This window comes from Chelon labrosus (assembly GCF_963514085.1).
Source record: "Chelon labrosus genome assembly, chromosome: 22".
Lineage (NCBI taxonomy): Eukaryota > Metazoa > Chordata > Actinopteri > Mugiliformes > Mugilidae > Chelon > Chelon labrosus.
In genome coordinates, this window is record NC_140355.1 from 22,356,651 (window position 1) to 22,368,287 (window position 11,637).

The 11,637-nt window shown below is 39.0% G+C and overlaps 1 protein-coding gene across 1 annotated transcript; it reads right to left on the reverse strand.

Moving 5' to 3' along the window:
* Window positions 1–3,235: 3,235 nt before the first annotated feature.
* On the reverse strand, window positions 3,236–4,249 carry pnx (posterior neuron-specific homeobox; the record flags this gene model as incomplete). Its single annotated transcript, XM_084572454.1, is given in 3 exon segments — window positions 3,236–3,414; window positions 3,417–3,740; window positions 3,824–4,249. Coding segments are annotated over 3 exon segments (624 nt in total). The 5' UTR covers window positions 3,945–4,249.
* Between the last annotated feature and the right edge of the window lie 7,388 nt (window positions 4,250–11,637).

Here is an 11,637-nt window from a genome sequence, read left to right on the forward strand (position 1 = left end):
ATGATCTGCTGGAGACAGTCTGGTTGTCTCTGATATAACAACCTCTACTGTTGAGTAGGTGGTCTTTAATGTGACCCAGGACTCATTGTGTGTTCACACTACCAAAGGAAGGAGGTCACATGTGTCCCAGACCACCTCCACAACAGGGAAGAGGAGTTTAACTCATTTGTAACACTTAGAATATTCATATTAAACAATACACAATAGATATGAGGAATAAGAATAATAATTTGCTAGGCTACTATATGTAATTTTGGGCTAAGGTTCGACTCATGGAGCTGTGTGAAGATCAATGAAGCACAAGACACAGTACTGATGTTACCGGTTTTGTATTGAATATTCTTAGAACAAAAAAATACTTGAAATGCATCAAGAAAAACAATGAGCAAAATTATAAAGCCAAAACAATAACACAAAAATCTCACAGTTGCAATGCAATAGTTTATGTTCAGTCCTACTAGTAGTGGTTTCAGTAAAAGTTCATTAAATGCACCTCTAAGTCTCAAATTCAAACCTTTCAATCACTTAAATCAAAAGCAGTATGAAATGGCAGTTCTTTGTTCATGAGGTGAACAGTGAATGCAGTATATGATGTGATGTTCCTACCACACCATTGAGAAAGGGCATGAAGCAGGTAGGCTTGAGGCCTGCCAATAGGTGGGGTGGGTGAATGGGTGAATCCTCAAATCCTTTCAGAAGTTGTCCAGTTCTTTCAAAGGGGTAGCTCGCCATCAATCTCGATTCTCTCCATCCATAAAAGCCTAACCTGTTTTGCAAACAGGCATCATTAGAACCATCATCATCATCATCATCATCATCAGTCTTTCCACATTAATGTATGCGCTTTCCTCAGTCTCACCAGTGTTAAGCCAAATGTCACTATCCAGAAATCCAAGGCAGCAGTAGAAATGGTTGGGTAATGGAATGGTGGAGGCCTGTTAGCATTAGCATTTGTTAGCTCTGATACTGAACAGTTTCCAACTTGTTTCAGTTGAGATGTGACTCACCAATCCAAGGAGAAGTCCTGTTTCCAAATTCCTGCTGGTTTACGATACAGATTCTGATGTGGAGTGATATGGTGCGATCGAGTGGCTGCTGTGTGTCTGAATGAAGCTGAGTTCACTTCAAACAAAGGAAGGGGTGAATACCAGGTGGAAAGGACTGCAGGTGATTGGCTCAGGTGACAATGAGGAAGTCCAGTGCTTTGAAGGTGTCTGATTGGCTGTTTCCTGTTCCTGTTTTCCTTCAGGTTGTGATTTGCGTTGGCCAACAATAAACTATGGCAGAGTGACTTAAGTTACCAGTGCTACACATTCATTCAACAACTAGTAGAAATGATCACATGACTCAGTGATGTCTGTTCATTAGTAATGAGAAAAGATTCTGGCCTTGGAGCTGAGAACCAAACTAAACTAGAAACTAATCTGAACTCGATTTCCTTTCCTTTCCATTTCCTTTCTTGCCTCCTTCCATCCTTCCCTCATTCCCTTCCTTCCCTCCCTCTTTTGGTCCTCCCTCCCTCCCTCCCTCCCTTCCATCTTTCCCTCTTTCCCTTCTTCCTACTTTCTTTCCCTAAGTACTTCCCTCTGTCCATACTTCCTTCCTTCTTCATTCGTTCGTTCGTATGTTCCTTCCTTCTTTCTTTCTTTCCCTCCCTATTTCTCTCCTTCCTTCCTCCTTCCCTCCTTTATTCCTTTCTTCCCTCCCTCCCACCCTTCCTTCTTTCCTTTCGCTCTCCTCCTTCCTTCTTTCCTTTCTTGTTTTGTTTCTTGCTTCCCTCTCTCTCTCCTTCCTTCATTCTTTCCCTACGTACTTCCCTCTGTCCTTACTGCCTTCCTAATATCCTTCCATCCTTCCTTCCTTCCTTTTTTCTTTATGTTTTCTTTCCTCCCTTCCCTCTTTCCTTCCATACTTCCATCCTCTCTTCCTTCCTTCATTGCTTTCTTTTCTTCCTTCGTTTCTTTCCTTGCCTCTCTCATTCATCTTCCTTCCTTCTTTCCTTCCTTCCTTCCTTCCTTCCTTCTCTAAAATAACTTCCATCCTAAATCAATCAGATCTTAACATGTGAGAGTCTTTCCATCTTGTTCCAACATCTGGATCATGTCTCCAAGTCAACAACCAGCTGTTGATGGTCCTGATCCAGCGGTAGGTAGAGTATAATAACCTAGTCTAAAAAGTGTTGGGTCCCACAAGGACAGCAGGGCCTCAGGGTGCGAGTATTACACAAGAGTTTGGTCCCCGCAATGTAACAAAAACTAGAACACACACACACATACATTTTTCTTTTTGTTTTACGTCACAATGAAACTCTCTGACATGAAACATGATCATGAAACGTTTTCATTATTATATAAAAGCTTTGTCCTCTGGCGCCATCATCTGGTCAAAACACCCCAACATTCCCATGAGCCTCAGCTTCAGACTAGATGTCAACATGCTAAATACATGCTAACACGCATTTGTGTTTAAACACTAAAAACAGCCTCAGAGCTGATAGTTTTACTTGTTAATAATCTCTTTTCAGTCTCATAATAAGCCGTGACGTCTTCAGTAACAGTAGAAACTCTTTCTCCAGCAAGACAAGAGTCAAGCTGAGTTTTGATGGGATCGATTTAAAATGATCCACAAGGTATTTCCATCTGGCGACACGGCCGTAAAGTCTCGTGTTTGGAGCCAAAGAATAAGACACATGTTCCTGATGGAGAGAGTCGGGCTGAAAGACAGAAATATAAATCAGTGGCTTGGGTCTGGTTCAGTTTGGGACTTTTCCACGTTAAGAAAAACCTCCTCAGAGGCCAAAGATGGAGATTTTCTGCCCGTTTCATTGAGCTGCTACAGTATTCACACCGTCCCTAAAGACAGATACAGATCATTTTAGCTCTAAATGCACTGAAAACGTCTGGTTACTGAGTGTTGGCTCAATTTTCATGCCACCAGTAGTACATGTACCTACTTGATGAGGTTACTTTTGTCCCTTTAGGCCATAAAATCATCACATCTTTGAACTGTTGCCGTAAAAGATACTTTAACTCATGAAAATCACAGTTTGTTGCATCTAAATTAACTTTAAGAAATATTACTTAATGCATAAATCTGTCTTTTTCTTCTATTTTTTAAGGAAATGATTTAGGCTTCCAACGAGCTTTCATAAAAATGTTTATTAAAATAATTTAAAGCGTAATTACATTAGAAAATATTTAACATTTCTTATTAATTCCACTCCCTTTGTGGCACTTTAACAACCCTCAGAGATATTGGTGACAGTGCCATGGTTTGGAGATGCTCTCAGTCTCTTCTGTGCGCATTTACGCATCATGTGCGGTAGTGGTGATGAGGCACCAGCGGCAGCGGCGCAAACAGCTGGAGCGGAGCGCGCTGCTGGCAGTAGAGAGGGCTGTAGGACAGAGGATGCGCGGAGAAGGTGGAGGTGAAGCCGTGCTGCAGCTGCTCCTCCTCGGCCTCCGTCCCCAGCAGACGCTCCTTCTTCCACTTGGTGCGTCGGTTCTGAAACCAGATCTTGACCTGGGTCTCGGAGAGGCGCAGGGCCGAGGCGATGGCGTGCCGCTCCAGCACTGACAGGTAGTGGCACCTCTGGAAGCTGTGCTCCATCACCTGCAGCTGCTCCAGCGTGAACGCGGTGCGGATCCGACGGCTCTTCTGGAGCTTCCCCGGACACGGAGCCTCCTCGTCCGGGCTCTCATCTGCAGGTCTGGGTTCATCTGTGGGCTCATCATGAGCTCCTGGAAAAGAAAAGAAAGTTAGTGAATATTTATTTATAAAGTTAACTACTGTTAATCAGATATTTTTCTCTTTTCATCCTCACCTGTAGCTGCTGCCTCCTCAGCTCTGATTATTTTCCTCGTAAACTTCGTGGGGTCCAGGATATCTGCCACAGAGAACGGCGTCCTGTGGATGAGTGGTACTTTGGCTGCAGCCGGCTGCATCTCAGCTGTGGACCGACCGAAGGGAGAGCAGGTGTCAGTGGCTGCCTTCCTCCTCCTCCTCCTCCTTCTTATACCCAGAGACAGCCTCTGCACACGCCGCCGGGGAACTTGCAAATTTACATTTCATTCAAAAAAGTTACCCAAATGAAGCGTCGCGTCGCAGGAACAATCACGTCCTCTGTCCTTTCTGTGTGTGGACGCACGCAGACACGCTCCGGCCCCGTGGGACCCCCCGTGTGCGGGCACTTCAACATGTAAATGCGCGCTCCCAGCTGGAAGCATGAAGGGGGGGACACCGAGCAGGTTATTTATTGCCGGGCATCTGGTTAAAATGTGCCCCGTCTCTGTCCCTCCGTGTTCCTCTTTGTGGCTCTGCTTGTCATTATTTGCAAATGGGAGATTTTACGCTGGTAGGACACGTGAACGCCGGTTGTGATGCTAATTCATGGACTCATCAAAGGGAAAGTTTGAGCCTGCTGGTTTCCATGGTGACGTCTGTCCCGTTGAGTCCTCACAAAGCCTGAAGGTTTAATGAGAAGCCCGCAGACAACTTTATGGGAGCTGTTGACCATCTGAGGCTGCAGAGCTCAGGATCCTCCATCACTGATTATTTACTGATTATTTACAGATGAAAAGATTGATTTAAGACATTCATGAAGTTAAAAAAATATTTTCTGGTTTCAGCTTCTTGAGGATGAAGAGTTTCTACTTGTCTCAGAGCTTTAACATGCATTTCATTTTTTATTGTCTGTCTGAAGAAACTAGAAACTTAAATAAATCTAGTTTCTGCTCTGAATAGCAGGTGTTTATAAGAATGAATAAAACTAATAAATAATGATTATTGATGCACATTATGTGTCAGGAAATGCCAAATGATGTAGTTGTTCACAAGTGTTTTTAGTTTTCATTATTTGAGTTGCTGTGTTTTATTTGATTTAATGTACTTTTATTGTGTAGTACTGAGTTTGTTGTTACTTTAAACGCACTAGAACTTTCGAATTAAGGAAGGAAGGAGGAAGGAAAGAAAGACAATGAAGCAAGGAAGGAAGGAAGGAAGGAAAGTGAAGGAAGGAAGGAAAGAAAGACAAGGAAGCAAGGAAGTAAGGAAGGAAGGAAGGAAGGAAAGACAAGGAAGCAAGGAAGTAAGGAAGGAAGTAAGGAAAGAGAAGGAAGCAAGGAAGGAAGGAAGGAAGGTGAAGGAAGGAAGGAAGGAAAGACAAGGAAACAAGGAAGGAAGGAAGGAAAGTGAAGGAAGGAAAGAAAGACAAGGAAGCAAGGAAGGAAGGAAGGAAGGAAGGAAAGAGAAGGAAACAAGGAAGTAAGGAAGGAAAGTGAAGGAAGGAAGGAAGGAAGGAAGGAAGGAAAGAGAAGGAAGCAAGGAAGGAAGGAAGAGAAGAAGGAAGGAAGGAAAGAGAAGGAAGCAAGGAAGGAAGGAAGGAAAGTGAAGGAAGGAAGGAAGGAAAGACAAGGAAGCAAGGAAGGAAGGAAGGAAAGTGAATGAAGGAAGGAAGGAAAGAGAAGGAAGTAAGGAAGGAAGGAAGGAAAATGAAGGAAGTAAGGAAGGAAGGAAAGTGAAGGAAGTAAGGAAGGAAGGAAGGAAAGTGAAGGAAGGAAGGAAAGAAAGACAAGGAAGCAAGGAAGTAAGGAAGGAAGGAAGAGAGGAAGGAAGGAAGGAAAGAGAAGGAAGCAAGGAAGGAAGGAAGGAAGGAAGAGAGGAAGGAAGGAAGGAAAGTGAAGGAAGCAAGGAAGGAAGGAAGAGAGGAAGGAGGAAGGACGGAAAGACAAGGAAGGAAGGAGGGAAGGAAGGAAGGGAGGAGGGAAGGAAAGAAACTGGGTTATGTATCAAGACAACAAGCCTAAGAACACAAGTGGTTCAAGAAAAGAAGGAAGGAAGGAAGGAACGAAAGAACAAAGGAAGGGAAGAGAGAAGAAAAGAGAAGGAAGCAAGGAAGGAAGGAAGGAAGGAAGGAAGAGAAACTGGGTCATGCAGCAAGACAACGAGAACCAAGAACACAAGTGGTTCTACAAAAGAACAGTTAAAGAAGAACAAGATGAATGTTTAGGAACGGCCAAGTCAAAGTCCTGACCTTAATCCAATAGAAATGTTGTGGAAGGACCTGAAGCAAGCAGTTGATGTGAGGAAACCCACCAACATCTCAGAACTGAAGTGGTTCTGTTCTGAGGAATGGGCTAAAATTCCTCCAAGCTGCTGTAGACCACTGATCAGCTGTTACCAGAAACCTTCAGTAGCTGGTAACTGCTGATCACTGATCTTTGTTCACTTTCTGGACTCATGTTAAAACATTTTGACTCGTTGTTATTCATGTCTTTCCTGCGTTTACATTATATTGCCATCTTAACTTTCCTCTCAGAGCCTCATTTAGTTAACGGTCCAGGTAAGTGTCCTGTCTTTAAAGCTCATAGATTCCTAATAACTCCTCCCTTGGTCGCTGTAAATGTTCCTGTGGAGGTAGAAGCCGTGAAGGAGGCAGCTGTTGGTGAGCTCCCAGCTACAGACACCTACAGAGAGGCTGGCATTGAAGACCGGACAGAGGGGACGGCACTCCGGGACAATTAGCAGATGTCCCCAGTGGTCCTGACCCTCTCTGACCCTGGGCTCTGGGGGGACGAGGGGACGAGGGGACGAGGAAAATATAAAGTTCTGACTGTATCTGGAAGGTCTCAACTCTGAATCCAGTCAGGATTAGATGATTCTACTGTGTTTTCATTGAGGAGATCGTTGTCATGGTTTGGGGAGATGACACATCATTTTAGAACAAGCTGTAGAGTCCGTTGCATTCATTGAGAGCAAACAGAAACATTTAAATCAGCACTCACTGGCCAAAACATTAGGTACACCAAGTTCTGGTATTCAGGTTTAGCCTCGTGTGATGATCTTCTCTAGATAACTGTCCTGATGTCCTGGAGCTGAGTTTACCTCTGAAATCTTTACATACAGACCAGACCTAAAGTATTTGCACATTTCCTTCTTTAGGTTCTGTTATTTTCACATTTAGTCTCAAATAAAGCAACAGATTCTCCAGTAAAGTGGCACATTGAGTAGGTTTACATCAGACCAGATGGAACTGTGTGGGAGATGGATTCCTTTTAGAGTTTGATGTTTTTCTCCATGAAACTTTATTTCCTAACTTCCTCTTCCAGTTTCTTTTTGCGTCTTGGTTTGATGAGCTGCTGCCTCTGCTCTTTGGTCTCTGACGTTTACCAGGACACTGGTCTGAATCCTCTGCAGGTCTTCATCCAGGTGAACATTCTTGATTGAACTGGCTTTAATCTTTAAAGCGACTGAATCTTCTTCCAAACTTCTCCTGAAGCAGAAACAATCATCTCGTCGCTTCCTCTCTCCTGACCCGACGTCACAGATGTGTCCCCCCCGCCGGAGGAGGAAAGGGGAGGAGAGGACACGACTATTATCTCCCCAACAATGACTCTGAGGCCTTTACTGCAAACACCCAGGGGTGCTTTATCATTCCAGAGACGTCTTCTGGCACACTTGTCTTTGTCCTCCACGTAGTTTTACTGCTGCAGGAACGTCTTAAACTACTCTGACAGAATGTGGTGGTGGTGGTGGTGGTGGTGGGGGGGGGGGGGGGGGGGGGGGGGTTCTCTGGCAGCAGTAACCGAAAAGAAGACACATGTTGAAGTGTTCGTGTCAGGATACTGGAATGCTTCAATTATCTGTTCATGATGTCCAGTAGGTTCAGAGGAGTTAGAAACATCTGTAGGACCTGATCTATAGTTAGATTCCTTCATTAATTCTAAACCATCGTCCCGACTAAACGAAGCTTCTTCCATTAATAAACAGCTCCACATTAAACCTAAAATCATCTTTAATTAACAGGATATGTGCCTCAGTCTTTTAACGTTGCTCTAATTAAGACCCAGATGTTTTCAGTAAACTTTAGGCCGATATAAAACCTTCCTTTTATTTCTAAAAACTCGTTTGCTAATCAGCTGATTCGTCGTTTCAAACAGGAACGGTTTGTTGGAACAGTTTCAGTTTTAGAGCTCAAGTTTCTTAAGCTTTTTAATATAGATTATAGTTAGAGAAACACAGGTGTAGGCTGCTGGGGGACGTCCTGTCATCAAGTTATCCACTCCTATCTGAATGCATCATTCTCCAACCTGCATTTTATTAATCCTTCCAATGGATTTAATATGTATTTACTTCTGTCTCTATTTCTTGTAAATTTGTTCATATGCACATTTTGTAAATTTTTTCGCCTATACTATTTTATTTTATTTTACTGTTTTTATTTTTATTTCATTTTTATTTGTTTGGTTGTTTGTATTTTTATTTATATGATTATTTTTATTTTTATTTTTTTAATCTTCACTTGTTTCATTATTTTTATTTTTATTTGTTTCATTATTTTTTATTTCATTTTTAGTTTTATTTATTTGATTATTTTATTTGTGGAATCATTTAATTTTTTTAATTTTTAATTTTTAATTTGTTTATTTATTTTTAATTTGTTTATTTATTTTTATTTTTAATTTGTTTAATTATTTTTATTTTTATTTATTTGTGTGATTATTTTATTTGTTTGATTATTTTTATTTGTTTAATAATTTAATTTAATTTAATTTAATTTTTTAACTATCTTCATCCATCTGTTTTTCTTTTTACTTGTGGCTACCAGAGTGGTTTTTTTTTTATGTTTCCACTTGAGCAACCGTGGCCAGACAACTTCCCTTAACGCTCCTATAACAGTTTTATGTCTCTGAGCTCAAACAGATTATTAAACTGAACTGAATGTGACACCAGATTTTTAACTGTCAGATATAAACAACATGATTTTAGAGCAAATGCTAAAATCAATAACAGGACTGGATTCATCCGCTGATAAAAATAGTCCCAAACAAATGTTCTGTCCACGTTTTAGGAAACGACTGAACCTCAGTTAAAGGACAGAAAACATGACCATAAATAAACTGAAGCTGAAGGTTTGAGTCACTGCAACGAGTCAGATAAAAATAAAAGTTGATGTGTTTGTGTCCTGGTCATCTACAACCACAGCCTGAAGTCTGAGAAGAAAGGATTAAAGGAGTAAAACATTTTAGATGAAGTCAGAATGTCTCAGAGCTTCATCTACAACCATCAGACCAGTCACTACTTTATTTTAGCAGATATTACTTTTGTACTTTAATAAAACTTTGTCAGCGTTTGTCTTTCTACTCTTTTCAACTCTGGGTTCAGACACGAGTCCCTCTGCTGGACAAACCTGAGCAGAGAAACCTGCAGAGCAACCTGCAGAGCAACCTGCAGAGCAACCTGCAGACATAAATTAAAAGTTGACCTGAAGTCTAAAACATTTATTTAATGAGTTGATTTCATCTAAGTGAATTTAATCATCTTAAAATGTTCATGTCTGTTAATTATTCCAGGTCAAAGGTTTTAATATTACACGTCTGAATATTTATTTCTTTAATAAATAACAAATGATCTGAGGACATCAAGTGTTCAGATGTTTAAAACCTTTAAACTTTGATTTTATTTCCACAGACGTTTGAAAAATGATGAAATATTCCAGATTTTCTGTCTCTGGTCTGTTTCTCTATTTAATAAGTTTAATCTTTGAGTTTATTTCATCTTAAAATGTTCACTTCTGTTAAATATTACAGGTTATTTTAACTATTTATTTTTGTAAAAATTACACATTTAAATATGAATTCCTTTAATAAATAATAAATGATTTGAGGGCTTGAAGTATTTTTCTTTTTATCTAACCAAACGTCTAAAACCTTCAAACTTTGATTTTTAGTTCCACAGACATTTAGAAAATTAATTTAGAAAATATTGACATTTTACATTTTACGTTTTCATTTTTTAACACAGATTTTCCGTTTTTTCCCCCCCCTCCATTTCCTAAGTTTAATCTTTGAGTTTAAATCATCTTAAAATGTTCACCTCTGTTAATCATTCCAGGTTTTTTTTTTTATTGTATATATACATATATCTATATCTATATCTATATCTATATATAGATATAGATATAGATATATAGATATATGAATATTAATTACTTTAAGCTAAAACTAACTGTTTGAGGATGTGAAGTACTCCGATGTCTTTTTATATTTTAATTTATTTTTTTCGGACCACAAATCTAAAATCTTCATACTTTGATTTTAACAATTTGGAATTATTATTATTATTACTATTATTATTATTATTTACATTTTTATGTTCAGAAATAAACATATTTAAAATAAAGGTTTTAATTGTAAAGCTTTAAATGTTGTCTTGTGTTCATTCCTCTGTGTCAGAGGTTATTTCTAATCTTTAACTGTAACAGCTGGACTCATTAACAGCTGTAACAATGTTTTAACAATGTTAAAATGTTTTCCAGTTAAATCAGAATCTTTCAGTAGAATCAGTGAACAGACACAGAGCAGCAGCAGCAGCAGTCGTCATGGAGACGTGTATAGAAATATATTTTGTCAGATAAATGCTTGTCGTCCTTTACAATCAGATCAAACCACAGAGGAAGTGATTCCAGATACAGAGACGTACGACGACTCCTCATTCTTCAGTAAAGTCCAGTCATGCAGAGAACAGAGAACAGAGAACAGAGAATAGAGAACAGAGAACAGAGAACAGAGAACAGCTGACACACACATGCAGGAAAAAAAAACTAAAATAAAGATGAATCTGATGTTTGGCCCCAAAAATAAAACTGGAAGACATCAGAGTTTAGTAAAGATGTAAAATAAAGTTTATTGGATAAATAATCCTAATATAGTCCGTCCTGTATGGAAAACTTTAAATGCTAAAATAAATAATAATTAAAAAAAACCCAGCAGTGAAAACACTCTAATGTAACAGCCCTGGTTCTGGTGTTCAGCTTTAGTTTCTAATAACTGATTCAACTGTTTCAACTCAACATTATTTATGTTCAGAATGAATTCACTGGTGTACCTAATGAACTGGCCACTGAGTGTAAACTTTTATATCTGTAACTAAATAAACAGTAAACAGTGTAGATCCTCTACATGACAGCGTGTAGATTTACTGAAGCTGTTAAACTTGTTTTCATTAAGGCGTTAAATCTTCCATACGTCCTAAAAAATAATAAATAATATATCTTTATAAATTCATCCAACCTCTCAGTCATTCCTCAGACCTGAACCAGTTTTATCTTTTAATATTTTATTTCTCCATATTACTCTGAAAGCTCTGACAGTTAATTAAATCACTACAAGAATGAACATTTTGCAGGAGAAAATCTAAGGAGATAAATCTGAGCCTCAAGTTTCATTAACTGGAAAATTAAAGAAATAAAAATTTAAACTGAAAACTCAAATTTTGAACTTTGAACTCAAACTAAAAGTGAGCGCAGGGAAAGTTTCCATCAGTGTTTTCAAGTTCAAACTAAATAATATGAAGAGTTTAGAGGAGAATATTTATTCTATTAAATAAACTAATATCATTAGTTCTATCCTCAGACAATGGACTGAACCAAACTTTCCCACAATCAACTGAAAGTTTCCGTAATAAATATTCAGATTGATTTTATTTATTTCAGAATCAGATGTTAAAAACACAAGACGAATTTATTTTAATTTTTCACTTTCATTGATATTATATTATATTATATTATAGTCAGTTGAAGATTTTGTGTTTTCAGATTCACGTTCAAATCTGAAACTGAAAAAAAGGTTTAAATATAAT